The 19,604-nt window shown below is 46.8% G+C and overlaps 2 protein-coding genes across 6 annotated transcripts in view; one reads left to right on the top strand and one right to left on the bottom strand.

Moving 5' to 3' along the window:
• Nucleotides 1–2,067, bottom strand: part of LHPP (phospholysine phosphohistidine inorganic pyrophosphate phosphatase) — an 80,488-nt gene extending 78,421 nt beyond the window's left edge. For all 5 annotated transcript variants that reach the window (XR_010651764.2, XR_011740362.1, XR_011740363.1 and 2 more), the window contains exon 1: nt 1,913–2,067. Coding sequence is in view for 2 of the 5 variants with exons in the window: in XM_065843432.2 (XP_065699504.1) it covers nt 1,913–2,028 (116 nt within the window). In the remaining 3 variants the exon portion in view is untranslated. The remainder of the gene's footprint in view (nt 1–1,912) is intronic.
• Nucleotides 2,068–5,971: 3,904 nt separating this feature from the next.
• Nucleotides 5,972–9,026, top strand: NKX1-2 (NK1 homeobox 2). The gene is made up of 2 exons (XM_065842849.2): nt 5,972–6,227; nt 7,233–9,026. Exons 1-2 carry the CDS (start codon nt 5,996–5,998, stop codon nt 7,805–7,807), a joined length of 807 nt encoding a protein of 268 aa, XP_065698921.2. The 5' UTR covers nt 5,972–5,995; the 3' UTR covers nt 7,808–9,026.
• The last annotated feature ends 10,578 nt before the right edge of the window (nt 9,027–19,604 follow it).

Genomic DNA, 19,604 nt, shown 5'->3' with positions numbered 1-19,604 from the left:
AAGGAAAATGATCATTCTTAACCACCTATACTGGCTGACCTGAACAAAATGTTTGGCTGTTTCTTCCTTCCTGGCGCTTTTCCACACTCAGTTCTGCTGTCCCCAATTTCCACAGCTCCATTGCTTATTGATATGAAACTTCTCGGAGCCCACATATGCTAAAAGCAACCATTGTGTTCTCAACACACTCCCTAGGAAACCAGCCTCATGCACAGAGCTGCACAGAAGCCCCACGGACATTATCAGTATTTCAATAGAAAGCCCCTAATATCTTGCATTTAGCCCAAGGCTAGAATTTTACTGTTGTTTCATCAGCATATTTCTGACATAGCCATAAGTTAAATCACAGTTTACGTTGCCTCCATGCGGGAGCTTTCAGCAAATGCAGTGGCAAAAGTCATTAAATAACAGCCTGCAACCTGACGGGAAATAAAGTTTAAAAACCTAGGAGGAAAAAAAAGCGTCATAAGCATCTGGAGAACAGCAATGTGGATATTATTGAATATGTCCTGGTTTTTAAAGGACTGATCCGATGTCCAACAGCAGTTGTTAGTTGGTTCGGTTTGGATGTGCCTGCTATGATCTGGGCTGCCCCGCGCTACACGCTGCAAACCCAGCAGATGTGACGGTCCCAGCAGAACGTGCCACTTGGCAAGAGAGGGTCAGATGGACATGAGGAAAAGGTTCTTCACCCAGAGGTGCTGGACACTGACCAGGCTCCCAGGGAGGTGTCACGGCCCCAACCTGACAGTGTTCAAGAAGAGACTGGACAATGTCCTCAGACACACGGGGTGACCTGTGGGGTGTCCTGTGCAGGGACAGGAGTTGGACTCCATGATCCTTGCGGGTCCCTTCCAACTCAGGACATTCTGTGAGTCTATGAAATGAGAGGAGGGTGGTAAGACGTGTTCTCCTGGAAGATGGAGAGGACACTGGCCCTGGAGGACGGAAGCCACAGAGATGCTTGCCACGCTGGCTGCCAACACACTGGCTCAGTATTTTGACATTTAAAACATCCCAAGTGGGGTCTGCACAGCAGCACTCGCCACATGAAATTGACCTGGATTCTCTGCAGTGGTTTAGTGCAACATCACACAGACCCAAAAGACTCTTCCAGAAACCTAGGGGGACAGACTCACAAATCAGTACCTTTAAACAAAGAGGGTCCTGCAGCCATCGCTCTCCTCTGGCCCCACCCTGCCCCTGTGGGCAAGCAAGGTTGATAGAGATACAAGTCAATCTAGTTAATTAAAGTCAGATAAGTTAAATAAATTGAATCGCTGTCTGTTTAGCTGCAGTTACTTAGCTTGTGTTAACCGGATTACATTGCCCAGCAAGAAGTGAGGGAGTTCGCTACCTGCGAGCGCTGGGGAGTAACTCGCCACGGCAATATTTTGCTTTTGAGTCTCTTATAAGATGGGCAATCATTAACCAAAATCCTCCATTTCTGCTGGGCTGCACGTTCTCTGCAAGAAATCTCAAGCTAATTTGACAGTAAAGCTCATCAACTTACAAAAGCAGCACGCCAGCACGGGCAATATTTTAAAAATCATTACTGGGGGATCATACCAGACCTCCTATATACTGCTGGATCTTAATACATGTGGGACTAGGACAGTAAATACAAAATGAAACTGTGCTGCTCCGGGCTCCTTCCCCATCAGCTCGGGGTCAGCAGCTCCACAAATAAGCATAAAAAACCACCAAAGTGACCCAAAATGTTCGCGGTTGTGTTCCTGTCCCGCTCAGCTTGGCACAGCAAACCAGGGGTTGCGCAGCTGGTTTTGAACCGCGAACCTCGCTGGTCCTTGCGTGTGAGCCGCAAAGCGCAGGGCTGGGAGCACACTGTGTATTTTGGGGTCGTCCCGCCATGTTCCGGGGTGCCCCCCCGGCCCGTCCCCCGGGCACCCACCTGCTCACGGCCTCCACCGAGCCGGCGATGGGCACCCCGCCGCCATCGCCGCTGTCGTACAGCACCCCGCTGACATCCAGCAGCAGACCCCGCACCGCCCGTGCCCAGGCCGCCATCGCCGAGCCGAGCCGAGCCGAGCCCGGCCGAGCCCAGCCGAGCCCAGCCGAGTCCAGCCGAGCCGCGGGGCCTGCTGGGAAGTGTAGTCCAGGCAGGGAGCAGGGAGGCCGCGGTGGCGCCCGTGGATCCGTTCCGCCCCCCGCACCGCTTAAGTTGGATATTAAGACAAATTTCTTCCCAGAAAGGGCTGTGGGGCATTGGAACAGGCTGCCCGGGGCAGTGCTGGAGTCACCATCCCTGGAGGGGTTGAACAGATGAGATTCTTGTGGACATGGTTTAGTGCTAGTGTTGGGTTAAGAGCTGGACTCGATGGTCTTAAAGATCTTTTCAAACCAAAATGATTCTATTATATATATTTTTAAATGCCTGAGGCAGGTTGGCGCACAGACCAAGTTTGGTTTTCCCTGTAGAGCACTTGGGCTGCCCACTGCCAACAGGACGGCAAACAAACTGGCAATAGAAAACCAGCCCATTGAGTCAATGAGTGCCAGGGCTCATTCCCTATCTCATGATAAACTCCCTCAGACATCGCTTTCCTGGGGAAAATCTTCCATCCTCTGAAATACACACGTCACCTGAGTCGGATGCTGTTGAAAGTAAAGGCAACATACGTGTTGTCTTATAAATTAATACTGCTCTTGTCATTTCTGGGAGCACTCAGGACCACCAGCGATGCCTTTGCATGAGCACACCAGGTCTTGATTTGGATCAGACTTTTCCGAAGCAACAAGGATCTCGTTGTGTTTCCATCCCGCAGTTTCCCTTGGGAGCAGGAGCACAGTGGGATGGATCCCAGTGCCAGGACGCCGCAGAGCCTGGGTTTACTGAGCACCCCAAAACACAGCCTGTGGGTCTGGGAAACTGACCTAGGGCAGGATTTGGCCCTTGGGGACCAAGGTGCTGATCCAACAACAGCAGAAAACTGATGAGACCCACTTCAGCTGTGCCCTGCACTGATGGTATCTTCTCATACATGCCCAGCGCTTCATATAGACAATCGAGAAAAAACCACTGGTTCATCATATAAAGAACTGAACCGATCCCCTCCATTTTATAGTCACAGATAAGATTTTATCAACTGTGTTCCAGCTTTAAAGATAATATTGTTTTCTCCCTTGATAAAGTCCAAATATTTTCTTATTGCTAATACTATCAACAGCATGCCATGACTCCCAGAATACATAAAGAGCTGTGGTGGAATTATAGCCCACTTTGTTTAAGAAAAGCAGAGGAGCCTTGGCAGCATTGATTTGCATCACCGATCCTGGAATAGCCTCTGGCTTCTCCTTAAAGATAATATCTAAACTGTGAAATTCATTAAATAGACCCAGAAATGGATCAGGTTATTTAAAACAACATCACTAATGGCGCAATATCTCAGCTGTCTCCACCGATGGTGAACATTGTCTTGGATAGTGTTATCAGTCCAGGACACCCGCTATGAATATTGATCCGCAGCTTGTTACAGCCATCACTTGCCGTCAGGACAGGTCAGGGTTGAAACCCACCTAGCATCAAAGCAATTTAGAGACAGCACTCAGGCTGAATTTTAATGCTTCAGCTGGGAAACGGACCAACTTCAAACAGACTGCTAAAACTAATCCATGAATGTCTGCTTTTTTTGTATGTGCCTTCCTACCTGCATGCATGTTTGCAGGTTGGTGTGCATGCACATGTTAAAATGATATTTAAAGATGCGTGCTAGCTCATAAATTAAACCCAAGGCTACAGTTTACTTTCTTAACTCCCGCAGACACAATAATTCAAACAGAAGTATTTGCAGTCTTACATATAGGAGATAAGATTTTTCTTTCTTCCAAACATAAAAAATATCTGGCACTGCCAAGGCTTGCAGTTATTCTCAAAAGAAAGTGACTCACGCACCTATTTACCATACCATAATACCTATGATTTCTCCATGTAGTTTAAAACTAGCGTTGAGCCACAAAAAGAATCTTGTTTCAAAAACATTAATAGGATCTGCATTAAGACTACAGACCCATTTTCTTTATTTCATCTCACTTCTGAAGCATGATGTCCAGCACCTGCAACTGCACCTCTCCCCTCCCTTCTCCTTCTTCTGCATCTCAAGGAACTTTAAATAAATAAGCAATACCTAACTAGCACACAGCAGTGTTTTCTCGTTCATCACCACCTTCATTTTCATGCAGGGTGCACCCCCAAAACCAAGCTTTATCGGTTGGTAGCTTTAGCATGTGAAATCCTCAGGACAGAGCTCCCTTCTATTCTATGCACGCCTGGTATCTCATCCTAGAGTCCAGTGCCAAATGGGCTCTTGGATGCTGCCACCACATAATTAACAATAACAATTACTTGCAATCACATTGCCCTGCACATCCTCATCTCATCTTCCTGCTCTCCCCTCATCTTAAGGCCTTTGCAATGGCAAACAGAAAGGCCAGTTCTGCTGAGGCTGAGCCACCTGTGAAGAGGAGGAGGATTCTGGTTTGTACTACTTTCTAGGGATAAAAGCAGATTCCCACCAAGAAGTGCATCTCCTGGCCTCCTCCGGCTGAAGGGTGCCCCTTCATCTGCACCTTGGCCTCATTCACAGAACAAACAAAATGAACCAACTCTAAAGAGAGGGGAAAGCATCCCCCTGAACAGATACAGATGTACAGAAATACATTGCTAGCAAGTTTTCCATAAGCTGGCTAGAAGTGGTCATGGTCATGAGACTGGTGCAGGCTTGACCTGCTGTGGCCTTTGCTGTCCCAGTTACACATGTGATCATTTCCACTCAAGGCAAGGGGGGTTTGTCAGTGGGGCAGGTAGTCCCCCAGCATGGGCATGCCTCAGTTTCCCTGCCTATAAACTGGGAATAGTGTGAACACCACAGGTGAGTTAGAGGAGTTAGGACCAGCCCTTGGTCCAGAGTCTGACCTAGTCTGACCCTGAGCTGACTCAAAATGAGAAGCTGCTCATTTCTCCCTGTAGTTTCACATCTGAAACAGTGGCCGCTAGCAGGATTGCTTCAAGCTTGGAGCCTGCTCAGTGTCACAGAGGGATGCAGGAGCCCGTCTCTCCTCTCTGGGTCCCTCTGAGACATGAAGCTCGCCCCGCTGGACCACCAGTGTTCCAGGGCATCTGCAGATGGGTCAGCAGAAGGGACAGTGATGGCCGAGGGCTCTCCGGACCCCAGGGGAATCACAGAATGGGCTTGGAAGGGACCTCAAAAGCTCATCCAGTCCAATCCCGCCGTCGGAGCAGGAACACCCAGCTGAGGTTCCACAGGAAGGTGTCCAGGCGGGTTTGAATGTCTGCAGAGAAGGAGACTTCACAACCCCCCTGGGCAGCCTGGGCCAGTGTTCCGTCACCCTGATCGTGAAGAAGTTTCTGCTCAAATTTAAATGGAATCTCCTGTGTTCCAGTTTGTACCCATTATCCCTTGTACTGTCATTGGTTGTCACCGAGAAGAGCCTGGCTCCATCCTCCATCCTTTATATATTTATAAACATATATGCAGTCGCACCTCAGTCTCCTCCAAGCTAAAGAGACCAGACTCCTTCTGCCTTTCCTCATAAGCGAGATGCTCCACTCGCTTAATCATCCTTGCAGCTGCCACAACCCATCGCATCCCTGCACTGGGGGAGCGCCCCCAGCCCACCTCGCTGCGCTTCCCCCCTCCCACCCCCAAACAGGGGCTGGTAGGTAACGGGAAAGCCCCATCCCCGGGAGTTTGGGCTGGAAGGATGAAGCCAGCGCGGCGGATGGGGTGGGGGGCTCGGAGGCGGCGTGCCAATGGCTGCGCTGCCCCCTCCTCTGCCCCCACCCCGCCGCCGGCCCCTCCGCCCTCCCCGCCCGACCCTCCTCCCCGCCGCTCACTCCGCGCCCAGGCGTGCGGCTCGGGAGGCGGCCCCGCTCCGCGCCCGGCGCAACCTCCGCCGGCTCCGCGCTCGGGAGCCAGCAGGTCTCCGGGAAGGCGCTGGAGGGTGAGGGGGGGGAATGCCGGAATGCCCGGACCGCGGGGCCAAGGCGGCCCCCATCCATCATAAAATCTCCTTCTCCGTCTTAGACATCCTGGATCCCCAGAAATTCAGCAAGAGACGCGAACCGGCCGCGGGGAGCTGGGGCAGCGCCCCCCGCTCGGGCGAACGGGAGAAAAGTTTGGGAAGAGTTGAAGTAGGAAAGGACGCTGCTGCTCCCGGCAGCGGGAGGAATAAACTAGAGGCACATGGTAGGAACGCGCTCGAGTTTCTCCGGCCGGCGCTGGCGGGGCGAGCAGGTGGAGGCGCCGGGAGACGGGGACTCCCGGCCCTCCCAAGCCCCGCGGGGTGCGCTCCCCGTGCGGGGCTCCCGCAGGAAGATGGAACGGGGCAGCGCGGGGGAAGGGGGGGGCTGGATCTCTGTTTTGAGTCTCGATGATGCAAGGGGAAAAGTTCTTGGTGTTTCCCTCCCACCCCCGGCCTCCCGGTGTGCGAGGCATCCTCCGCCGCCCGAGGAGAACGGGGCATCCCAGGGCGTTTCACCGCCCCATCCCGACCCCAGATGGGCCGCGGCTCTTGCCAGGGCACCGTACGGGGTATTTTTTCCCCCAGCACGGTGGCTCCCGGGCGCCCCTTTCCCTGGGGCGGGAGGGGTCGGCTGTCCCGGCCCCCCGGCCGGCAGCGGGACGGGTAATTGCTCAGCCCGTCCCCACCGGAGGATGCCTGAGCTCCCGTTGATCGATATCCTATTACCGACTCCCGCCTATCTCCTGCCCGCAGCTTGCAGGTGCCCACTTCAAACCTCCTTCCCCCGGCCTGATCCTAATATTGTTCGATTAAAACTTACCTTTAATAGATGACATCTATCGATCTGGCCCTCGCAAATCTGAAACTCCATTAGCGCGGGGATGGGGAGGAGGGGAGGGGATTTATTTCGCTTCAGAAGGGGACTTTAATAACTTCTTTTTTAATTGGTAAGAAATCCATATCGACGCCCCCCCCGCTCCTTGCCGCAGATGCGATGGGAGCGCGGAGGGGCTCTCGCCCGACTGGAGACTTGGGGGTTTTTTTTGTTTCTCCTTTATTGTATTGTAACGATTACCCTTATTTTCTCACGTTAGAGGGGGGGTGATGGAGAAGCAGCGCCGGGTTTCGACGGGTGGCAGGTGCCTCGGCGCTGGGTGAGGGGCGGGAGGAGGGTGCGCGGCCGCCTCCCCGACGTGTCCCCTCTGACGAGCGCCGCCATCTCCCCTCAGATGCGCACTCCCCGGCGGAGAGCGGCGCCGAGGCGGCGGGACAGGAGCCCGAGGACGGGACCGGGGACGGGACCGGAGGCCGGCCCGCCTCCCATCCGCCCGGTCCGGAGGAGCCGGGCTCGCCGCGGGGCGGCAAGCGGCGGCGGGCCGAGGCGGGATGCGGAAAACCTCGGCGGGCACGGACGGCTTTCACCTACGAGCAGCTGGTGGCCCTGGAGAACAAGTTCCGAGCCACCCGGTACCTGTCGGTCTGCGAGCGCCTCAGCCTGGCGCTGTCGCTCAGCCTCACCGAGACGCAGGTGAAGATCTGGTTCCAGAACCGACGCACCAAATGGAAGAAGCAGCACCCGGGGGCCGACGGCGCGGCCACCGCTGCATCCTCCCCCGCGGCGGCGGCGTCGGGCGGCAGCCCCAGCCCGCCGGCTCCCGGCACTTTGCCCTTCCAGACTTTCCCTTCCTACGCCGCCGCCAACGTCCTGGTCCCGCCGGCCGCCCCCTTCCCGCTGGGCGGCGGCGCCTTCGCTCCCTTCCTCAGCCCCGCGTACCTCGGCCCCTTCTACGCCCCGCACCTCTGAGGCGGACGGGCCCCCTGTGTCCCCCAGGGAGCCAGACACGGTCCTTCTGCCCAAGCGGGGTGCGACGGCTTCGCTTCTGGTGGTTGCATGGCGATTTGAAGTGTAAGAAAGTCGATTTTTTTTTTTTCCAGGCGTCACAGCATCATGTTTAAGGTACATACTTTGTAAAAGAGAAACAAACCCCACTGTGACCACCGGATTTTATTAGCACGTTTGAGATGTAATTATAGGCGTTGGAGATGGGAAAAGTAAACCTCTTTACACATGGCTGACACTAATTCCCTCCAGATTCTTTTCCAAGTTCCTTTTTCAAGCACTCCCCGTTGCCGTTCGGCTTGCCAGCACATGTCTCAAACCTCGAGAGCTCGGGAGCTGTGGCACTTGTTCCTGGTGCTCTTCTCCTGCTGATGGTACACGCCAACGTTTCGAATCCCAGGGATGCTCGCCAGCAAAGTCCCCAGGCTCTGAATTTGCTCGTAGGACTGGGTTGTTCCCTGTTTGACCCATGTTTTATCGTCATTTCTGACTTCTGACCTGAAATCTGCAAGCTGTGTACTTGGTACCCTACCTGGAGGAGAGCTTTTCTTTCTGCCTGAGAAGGTGTAGGAAACTGCAGCTCCGTGTCATCAGGTGATGAGCAGAAAATCTGCACGGTCAGTGGGAAAATACTCAATTGCTGCTGATACCCACGTCCCTGCCATCTTTTTCAGTTCATTCCCAGTGACTTCAGAGGTTTTGGATGAGATGTCTAAAGATCATTCTTTTTGCAGAGAACAGTTGTTCTTATAATAACACAGCATTAGTGCCAAATGAGGCAGAAAAGAAAACATAAATCAGAGAAAATGATTACATTATTCATTTCTTTAAAAATGGGGCATTCGTGGTAGAAAATAAGTAAAATGCAGAATTTCCAGTATGCCGAGACTTATTTTCCATAACAGAGAAACACATGCGTTTTGGTTGTTTTTGCTTTTTTTTGAAGCATTTTTTAGAAGGGAAAATCACATTTCATCTTCATCGTTACAAGCACCAGAATGCAAAGGAATTTTAGCTGGGGGCTTATCTGTCCCTGAATGGAAGGGAAGTAATTGGTTTAAAAAAACCTGTCTCATGCGGTTTTACAAATTCTTACAACACGCTGTTCCAAGACTGTATCCCCACGGTCTCTTGCAGTGCTTTAAAGTACACATTGGCTCTCCAACCAAAAAACAGCACATAAATCCTATCTAGCCCTTCTTGTGTTTGTCTAAATAAAAAGTTTTTTTTTAAATTATCCTGTGTTTAATTGTTTTTAATTGTACTCAAAGTAGCTGGGCTGCTTCCCCACTGGGTGTGGATTATCCTGCTTTACAGAAATCACCTTCCTAAACTCCAGATTTGCAGGGGTGAGACTTGCAAGGCCAGGTTTGGGCAACAGTGTCTGTCTGCGCCCTGTTAGGCCAGTGGGACCACTCACTGAAACTGTCCTTCCACACCAAAGAGGAGTTATTCAGTGTCTTCTTAATTGTTTGCGTAACTCTTAACAAAACATGAGGTTCGCCTCAGGTCATGGTGTTGGAAGTCATAACTACTGTGTGAATGTAGCTACTTGCAGGTTAATTGAAGTAACTTTTTAAGCCTAATTTGACTCACGACTGGCCCGGGTGTCTGGGCCATCAGGGTGCAACGCTGCCAGTAAACCAGCCATCCATTTCTGGCTGCCTGGAGTTAATTAAGAAAGGTCTTCTAGCAGGCTTGTCTAGTCCATGGTCCCTGCCTCAAGTTAGGACTAGCCAGATCTGAACCCTCTTGACCAATTTGTGGTCTCCTACTTGTGATTGTTGTCACCGTGCGTGCAAAAACTGGTTCTTGATTTAATTTGGTTGTTGCTCTGAGGTGTTCTCAGAGCACGAAACAGTTGGTCAGTGCACTGAAATCTCTGGTGGAAAAAACAGGCTGGTGCCCTGTTATTTGTCGTATAATTAGTTCTCTTGCTTAAGTGTGAATCGCAGCAAAACCTAGAGAATGTTAGAAATCAAAATAATGCAAATGGTATAAATTGTCTCCTCTTTCGAGATGTGGTTTTGCTGTTCATAAATCTTTTTGGGCTCCATGGTTTGTCAGCAATTTTGCCTTTGGCAAAACAACGTTAGTTTTATAAGAAATCCGAATACTTGATTAATACTTGATTCCTTAGCAAGATATGCCAGCTCTTTTCTGTTTAGTCACTTCTGTAGCCCCAGATTCACAAAGATGTTTTACAGCTGATTTCAGAGAATATATCGGTCACGGTTCCTGCTTTGCATGACCTTCACCTCTGCGCAGCGTTGGAAGGGTGACACGTAGCAATGGCACTGCAGATTTAGTGGCACTGCAGATTTTTGTGGCCACCAAAGCATTTCTGGCTAAATGCTTCCGAGCCCTTTGGACAGACCCTTCCCCTTCTGCTTTGTCAAGGGGGCGGCTGCTGGGGTGGGTGATTTCATTGGTTTCTTGTTAAGGATGTGGTGACTGGCCACTTGTTACAGCTGTAATTCCAAGCAGTCCTGGAAACAGCAATTGCCATCCAACACCGCGTTGTCCAGATTATGCTATTCGCACTGGTTAACACTTTTGGAAATGCCCCATTGAGTATCCATTATCTCTAACAATTCTGCATACAGATTTGTGCAATATTTTCAAGCATAGACAAAAAATGACTTTACTCACAGCTGAATATAGATGTTAAAGGGAATCACAAGTAAGTCCCATGTGTAAAAAGCAAAAAATGCATCTATATTAAAGAGTTTTGAATGCAAATGCTCCAGAGCAAGCAGGAAAGTTAGTAGCCTCCCTCATTCCTGCCATATAGTCCATAATAACTGTATCTGCAGTGAGCAGGAGTCAACAGCTGATTATAGACTGTCCAGACTACTGCAGACTTCTGGGTCATGCAACTCTAGATAAAGCTTGGCTTCTATTCTCTTTGTTTCTCTTCCAGTAACATGGCAGGTAGGATGCTGGGCCTGAAATCTCACCTCCAGCAATGGCAAGTGCTTGGTGCTTCACAGGATAGCAAGAAAGCATATGCTATGCCTCAGCTGTAGAAAGGGAAAGCTCTTGACTCATACAGTGCTCATCTCTCGACAAAATAACCTTTTTTCATACCTTCTCCCTGCACAGGCAATATTAGTGGTCTAAGAACCACAAAAGCACTTTGGAAATCAACTTTGTTTAACCTGATAATGAAAGAAGTACATGGGGTAACATGTTAGAAATGTCAATTTAACCAGACTTTCAGATCTGTATTTAACAAACAAACAAACCAACCAACCAACCAAAACAAAGAAACAACAACAAAACCAACAGGAAACTCATACGGTTTGGTTTGCAATGTCTGAAGAATACACTGAACTACCAAATGCATCGAGTAACAAAAGATAAAACATATTTATTGAAAAGCCAGTGAGCGAGCATTTTTCATTAAGAAAACCAATATGTTTTGTTGTGTAATATATGACTGGAAAATTAAACTAAAATCTATTTTGTCTCCCCCTCCGCTCCCTTATTTGCTAGGAAATCTGTAATAAGCTAAGTGCTATCTACACATAGGTTCCTGAGCTGAGGATAGAACCCCTGTTTTCTACCTTTCCTTACTGAAATCAAGTAGGGCCATTTCGAGAGAGGCAGGGAAGGCCAAAGACAAGGAGCAGACACAGAGCTCAGAGGCCGCTTACCACTCCCTGCTTTTGGCCGAACAGCTCCTTCAGAAGACACATCGCCAATGATTGTTGTTGTCACTGTGGAATATCTAAGTCCCACCTCGTGATGGCAGCACAGGTTGTATTTACGTTGAGAGGTGTGTAGCGATGTCTTCCGGCAGTTGTTTTCTTGGGCATCCACACCCACGAAGACCCACCTGTGTTGTGTGGGTGGCTGATTCACAGGGGATGCAAACAGGGACGTTTGCTGTGGCCATTCCCTTTATCGACTGCCCACCGGGCTCCAAACTGCTGAAGGCATCAACTGGGAAGATCTGCCGTAAGAAACGTGGCAAATATTTCAATATTTACTGCGGGCTGGATTCCAACCAGCAATACTTCTGCAGCATATGCATGAAGCAGATTGAGTCCCTTTTAAAGCTGTGGATATTTACGTCTACATCATATTACAACAACAGGGATGTGCAAACCCAGTCTTGGCATATTCAGTCCAACAACTGGACCCTTTTTACTGTTTACCTCATTTTATAAAACACCCCAGGTACTACCTCTGGCAATCTGCCAGTTCTAGACCACGTTCAGAAAAGCAAGGTACCTAAGTGTTTATCAAAAGCCTCACAAAATCTAACAGCTGATCTATTAAATGCCTCATCATCCCACTAAGCGGTCAGGTGATTCAGGAATGATTGAGAAGCGTTGCTTTGGTCCCATATACTGGTTAGGAATGAGATCAAAGTCTGATTTTCAGCAGCTTTACAACTCACAGGCAGACTAGACGTCTAGCAAAATATTTGGTGGGGGAGATTTTCCTGAAGAAAAATTGATAATACGGCTCTTGCATCACATTTTCTGTTTTCCAGTGTGATCCTAGATCAGCTGAAGTCACACTGAACAGATCTTTGCAGTACTTTGTTGACATGGAAAACTCATGTTCCAGGCCCTATTTCTGGTAGTGTACTCAGAAAAAGTTTCTGGGAAGATAATGATGCATATAACTAATTTATGAGCTGCACATTACAGGTTTGCTTTAGCCTCTCAGTTGGCATCTTTGCTGTTTTATTCACAGGAGCTGTTTTGTGGTTGCTGTGATTCACGTAGCCTGTGGCAACACTACCTTTGCTTACTGTCATAGCACGAATATTAAGTTCAATTTCTCTTAGATTTTCTCATTCAAACACTGAAGAGTTCCCAAGCTAGCCTGTGATCATCTCATTTTCTTTGTTTTGTGTAATGCCACGTGAAAAATGTAATTAAAAATGTGCATTCCATGGGGTTAGCCATGTTGCAACACTGCAGATGGATTTCAGTGGTATTCAAGATTCATGCTTTTTCACCAAGCAGCCTCTGCTATACTGAAATGCTGTCGAAGACACCAAATCTATGTACAAGATCAATAAAAATAAAATATTTTAATCCTTTCTACACATGCTCATTAGTTATGGAAGCTTTGATCATGGAAATTATTGTACTGCTATTGCTTAAAGAAAGAAGCCTTAAACAGTCATTTTTTAAAAAAGGAGAATGTACAGAGATGCATAGACTTTGTAAAATAGGAACCTTAAAAGATGTCAGGTTTTGTATCTGTGGATCTTGAAGCACCTTGACATAACAAATTGAGAGTCAGCTGAGTTGAAACCTTGTCCTCTCAGGTTAGGTCAGTTCTATGGTGATGTCCCAACACGCGGTACCTGTGCTGACACCTCTTGTTTAGTGTTTGTGGGGAACTGTTAGACTGCCAGCTTGTCTTGTCTGGAAGTCACGGCTACCAGTGAATTCAAGAAATGCTGCATTTCACTGAAATTGCTACAGAAGAGGATTAGTTTCAAGAAATGATAAACAAGACGCAGAAAGTAAAGAATGGATTAAATGCTCTACTGATTTATTTGTCCCTTTACTTATTTGTGATAGTTTAAGAGTAGGTAATTTCTGTCAAGATCTTTCTGCTTTCTGAAGATCTTCCTTTTGGCAATATGCTCTCCATATTTCTGATATCTCAAGTTGTGTGATTTTTCAAAAACAATTATTATGAAACAAATTATTTTAAAACAATGGACTTTAAAGCCAAGTCTTTTGTCCTAATATGTATCAAGAAAGCCTTTAATTTTGTGAATTATATAGTATGCTAGAAAATCTAAGGCTAGTTCAAAGTCCTGAAAGGGGAAGTTCAGGAGCTGACAGCGTGTCATCCCAAGGTAAGGACAAGTGGCAGATGATGTAATTGGTTACCTCGCTGATCTTTCACTGCAATGATGCCAAGTTAAAGTCTGACAGGGTTGAGGTATTTTGTTAGTTCTTCAGCTTTAGCCTACAGTAGCTCTGAGCAGATGAGTGCCCACCATTTAGGCAGATTAGCAATCTTAGTCGCAGCAATGTCAAACACTCAGAACAGCAAGGCCGGCAGGGATGTGCAGTGGTAGAATTCTGAGGGGAGTTTCCCAGCTCCTGAGATAAAGTGTATCCAGATGTTCAGTGCTCAGTCCTGAGATTAACCAAATTGACAAGATATTTATTCTTATTACACAGTTAGCTGTATTTATGTTCATTTCCCTTGTGCTCTCATGACAGCTATAGCTGCCATCTGGGTCAGATTTTGAAAGTCTGGAGAGCAGGAAAAGCAGTTGGTTCTTCCAGAAATCACGGTCCTGATAAAATCCAAGAATGATAAATGGAAGTTAGGAAGGAGATCTGCAGGATCCAAATGGAAATACATTTCTACAAGGAAGAAGCAAGGCACCTATGAGGCACTTGACAGCATGAGATTCAAACTGACTTAATCTCATTCATATTTTCTTTCCGATTTTTCTTTCTTTCTGATTTTTATGCTCGAAAATGCCATTTATTAGGCTGCTCAGACTCCTGCTCACTTCCTGCTCTCGTGGATCTCACACTTGGATCGTTTTGCTGCTGGAGTTGTGGGTTCACTGCTGTCAGAGTTGCACATCAGAGCTAGATAAAAATCTAAAACCAGTCCCTAGTGAGCTGAAGATATATGGCTCCTTTAAACTACCTTGGTACATTTGAAAGTTGTTTTTCTCAAACTCTCTGCATCATCTCAGTAGTATGATGCCCAAGGAATTTGATGCTCACCAGAAACATATGTAGAAAAGCTCTTTCATTTAATTAACTACAAGTTAAAGAAATAGAAGAGCTTATAATTTACCTTTAAACCTAAGTTTCACATGCAAGTGAAATGTTTTATCTGATTTGTGTAAGGCTCTGGATATAGGCATCGATAAGCTGCAAAGGAAAGTGACTGTAAATTCAAACATTGGAAACAATGCCTAACAGAAGACAATAACTTAAACCATTTTGATTCTATAATTCAGTTACCCATGTTCTCATCTAACAAGCAGAATATCATTGAAATATTGGTAAAATAAGCAAACATACAAATCAGGGAGGATAAGTATTAACTGTAGCTCAAGGTTTATCTTACAACAGGAATATCAGCTCTAAGGCTTGGTTGTGGTGCTTTAAGCTGGGTTAACTAACATCCATCCAATAAAACAGCACAGTTTTGAGGCAGTTGTGCTATGCTTTACAAAACTATCTCGAAAGATATGAGCTAAAAAAGAAATCTCTAACCAAATTTGAGAGGCAGACATGCTTTGTATACATTACAATTTGTTGCTCCTATGTTCTGGCTCACTGCACTGTAAAATATTCTAGCTGTGCTGCAGGAAAGATTGAAGTTTTCCTGTCCTGGAAGAAATGTCTTAATGTAGAATTCTGTTGTCAGTAAATAACCAGAATAACACAAACATGGGGCATGGAAAATCATTTTTCTATATAATGCACTATCAAAATCTGCATGAACTTCAACTGTCAATGATGAAAATGAAAGGCTGAAGTGTACAAGTAGAAAATTCCTGAAATCGCTCACCTCTCCATTGATATCTTATCACTATAGTAATAAAGCAACTTCATCTTCTTCTTGGGTCTTTTCCAGACCTACTTTTTCAAATACCTGGCACAGGAAAGCCTTGCCCCTGTGTAGGTTTGGTGACCAGATACTCTCTAACAGCGGGCAAACTAAGAAATGTCACTTGGGCTGTGTCCTCACACTCACACGTATACATGTGACAGAATCCCTCACTGCATACCATTATCTTGTTGGTCGTCCTTCAGATGACACAAACATCTGCAAGGTTACCCTGTACAGTATGTGACACCATCACACTCTTCTCAGAAAGCTGCTTGGTATGAAGCACCAGGACAGCGGCCAGACTGGGACTGCAGGTTGAGTTTTCCAGGGCAATATGCTAAAGTTTGCCCTAAAATCTGCCTCTGGCTCAAAGAAATGTGATATTTTGGCTGAGTGGGAGCACAGTTTCATCAAGAGGAGAAAAGGTAAAGAATACCCTCGTGGCTTTCCTAGAGGTGGGAAGAGGGGTGGGAGTGTCTTTCTGCCAGCACTGGAGACTTGTATTGGTTTTAGCTAATTATGAACTTGCACCTTGAGCCTTGTGACTTGGCTGATCTCTGAGGAGGCTGAGGCTGTAATTCCCTTGTATTGGCCTTACCTTTAAATAACTACAATAACTGGGATGCAATTCCTCAGTCTCTTCACATGCCCAATTCCCACCAACTTCAGTGAGCGTTTCTGCCAGAGACAGAGCTGCAGAATTACTTCTAACAACTGGCATGACTTAACTTGTTCCTTCTTATAAATTTATGGTTTACTTACATGTCAAATTGTATTTCTTGGATAAGCAGAATGAATATAATAACCCTCTTTCCTCAAGTAGGTCAAGATTTTCTTATTATCTGTGGGGCAAATAACTGTAAAATGCGAACATTTCATGTCTTATGTTTTTCATATTTTGGTTACTGCCATGTGGAGTCTTTTAGATAGCTACAGGTAACTAAATAGTACACATTAAGCTTCTGTTTTCCTTTTTAAAATCACAGGAAATACTACATCTAGCTGAGAGCAACTGCTTCATGATCTATGGTAACAGCTGCCCCTCCACACAGTGTGAACAACTTAAAATTCCAAGTTGATAGCATTTAAGGAAGAAAAGTGGATATTTTCTGTGTCTTGATGATAAGTGCCAAAAACAAAGGAGGAAAGAAAGTGAGTCACAGCAGGACTACACTCATCCTATATAAAACTGTGATCAAGCTTACATTAAGTAGGGGTTTCAAGTCACTCTCATGTTGAATAACTACATTCCAGTTGAGAGTTATTTAATGTTTGTCACCTTGTAATCTCAGAAACAGTCCATATCAGCTTTAAAAAAATACATTTACATGTAGTATCTATACATTTCAGACTATGTGTTTGAGTACATAAACTTTTTTCCTTTTTTTTTTTTTTAAACTTCTGTCAGGCCTTGCAGAATCCAAAGGAAAGCAAGCCCTTTCTTGCTTCAGGGTTGGTTGTTTGCTTGCTTTTGAAACTCTACATTTCAGACAGTAATGTGCAGTGTTTATTTGGATACAGGATCTCTGTTTTCCTGGGACTGAGGCTGGACGCCTGGCTTCTGAAATCACTTCTCAGGGCACTATGGCTCCAGCTCCATGTGGCAGAGCCTGAACCCAGGATTCAGCTCTTCAGCAATTCATCTTGCTTGCCTTTAGCTTGCATTCTTTTTCTAATGTGTGTTTTCGTCATACAATATGTGCTATTTAACCCTTTCAACAAGTTATGTCCTTTCTACATTTTTTTGCTTCCTCTGAAAAGTGCGTGGCTGGATGATTCTAAAACAGTGACTGTCCTTGAGAAAAACAGCATGTATAGGCAGGTAAAAGGCTGTTCTTGAGCTGAGTGAGAATTCAGCCTATGAAAGATTAAAAGGATGTATCTCCTGGTATCTTATTTTTGTAGTCAAATAGGTAGAAAGCATCATTAGCATGACTTCAGCAAGCTGACAAGCTATCCAGCACATTAATGAAATACCATAGTTCAGAAAAAAAAAAAAAGGATGCTTAAACCTACATTTCTTACCCAGGAAAATCTCATCAATCTCACAGATTGCAAGTCTTGGTCTGTGTACAATCAGGCCATTTAAGACATACGAGTGTATGGCAAAGAAAATAATGTGTTCTTTCCTTATACCAGAGATGAACTAGGACCAAGTATAATACTAGAAACTGCTTATTTTTAGCCTTAAAATTTCAGGAGTTTCACAAAAAAATCACACCTTTAGCTAGAAATAAAGGGGTTTCAATAGCTCCTAGATAATAACTGCTTCTGGACTTAAGAGACTTGGCACAGTACAACCGTGTATTCATTCAACAGACATGACAGCGAAATGAGTTTCGCAATTAAGCACCTAAGGCACAACCTTTTGGTGCTTTCTGGATTCAACATTGGCAGAATTAGGCTAATAAGGGACATAAATATATTAGCAAGTTGAGCCTAACTGTATGTGTATTTATAAAGAGCACAGTATCATCTGTTCTATTCCCAGCCCTTGCTGCATCAAGCTGACTGCACACTGAGAAAATTTTCTCTGAGGGCAGTATTCTCCAAATGCATAAGCAACGTTATTCCCTGACATCCATGGTTTGAGCAATTTGGTTAGAAGAGATGACAAGATTCAGGAATGTTTTCAAACATAGGGTTGCTTTAGTGCGGGGAAGATATGCAAATTCTCTGTACTGTCAGCTCAGGATACCATGTTTCCTTTGTGGAAAAAATGAACTCTTTTCTAGTGTAGATAAACTTGTCAAGACGATTTATGGACAAAAAGCAAGAGGCACCCTGTCATCACTGTCAAGACTGAGGTTTTGAGACTTCCTCCCCCATCCAGTAAGGTGAGTAAGATGAGAAGTGAAATACTCTTAGTATTTTTCTATTGGATTAAAACCAGCACATAGTTATCAAACATACCTCAGAGTTCCTTGTGAACACCCAGTTTTACTGGTTACAAAATGCTCTCCAAGTGTCATTTAGCCTGGGGAAAGGTCAGGGTTGTGCTGGCTGGTTGCAGCCTGTCCCTGCTCACCTGCTGCCTCCCAGCTCTGTGTAAGAACACGCTGGGCCCTCCTGCAGCAGACCTTGCAGACTTCTCCCCCTCCAAAGGCAGCAGGGTGCGAAAATCAGAGCTCCATCAATGCCACACTATCAGTGGAGACCGGCAGCCCATTCCTGGCACCGTATCACACTGGAGGAACTTTGGCACAAGGTGGTGCATCCCACACATGGGCAGCAAACAGTTGGCGCAGGAGCTACGTAAGGAATTTATTAGGAAAATTAATTACTAGAAGTTACTAGAATATCCTCAGTTGGAAGGGACCCACAAGGATCCTCGAGTCCAACTCCTGTCCCTGCACAGGACACCCCACAGTTCACTCCGTGTGTCCAGTCTCTTCTTGAACACTGTCAGGCTTGGTCTGTGACAGCCCCCTGGGGAGCCTGTTCAGCGTCCAGCACCTCTGGGTGAAGAACCTTTTCCTCATGTCTAACCTGAGCCTCCCCTGGCACATTGTGTTGCCATTCCCTTGGGTTATGTCACTGGTCACTAAACAGAAGAGTTCGCTGCCTACCCTTCCGCCTCCCCTTGTGAGGAAGCTGTAGACTGCCATGAGGTCTCCCCTCAGTCTCCTCCAAGCTGAACAAACCAAGTGATTTCAGCCGCTCCTCACACAGCTTCCTCCCCAAACCCTTGACCAACTGTGTAGCCTCTTCTGGACACTCTCTAGCAGCTTAATATCTTTTTATCCTGTGGCACCCAGAGCTGCACACAGTGCTCCAAGTGAGGCTGCCTCAGAGCAGCGCAGAGCAGTTCAAGCAGCTGGCAACACTGTGCTGGATGTACTCAGGACACTGCTGGCCCTCTTGGCTGCCAGGGCACACTGTTGACTCACAAATCCCTGAATTTTTTATTATTTGTGAGCCACAGATCTTCAAGTATGAAAGAAGCAGGGAGAAGTTAACGCACAGATTGGCTTCTGCTATCTTCACAGCGGCACTTCTCATGAGCTACAGGTCAGGCCTCGCAGACGCCGCTATCCTGAGGGAGGCCGCAGGGCAGCGCGCAGCAGCTGAGTTACCACAATCGTCCCCTGCACTTCACACACAATCACAGAATCACAGAATGTCAGGGATCGGAAGGGACCTCAAAAGCTCATCCAGTCCAATCCCCACCTCGGAGCAGGAACACCTAGGT

The sequence above is a fragment of the Patagioenas fasciata genome, chromosome 8 (assembly GCF_037038585.1).
Source record: "Patagioenas fasciata isolate bPatFas1 chromosome 8, bPatFas1.hap1, whole genome shotgun sequence".
In the NCBI taxonomy this organism is placed as follows: Eukaryota; Metazoa; Chordata; class Aves; order Columbiformes; family Columbidae; genus Patagioenas; species Patagioenas fasciata.
Note: the sequence above shows the minus strand (reverse complement) of the source record. Positions and strands in the feature narration are given on the sequence as shown.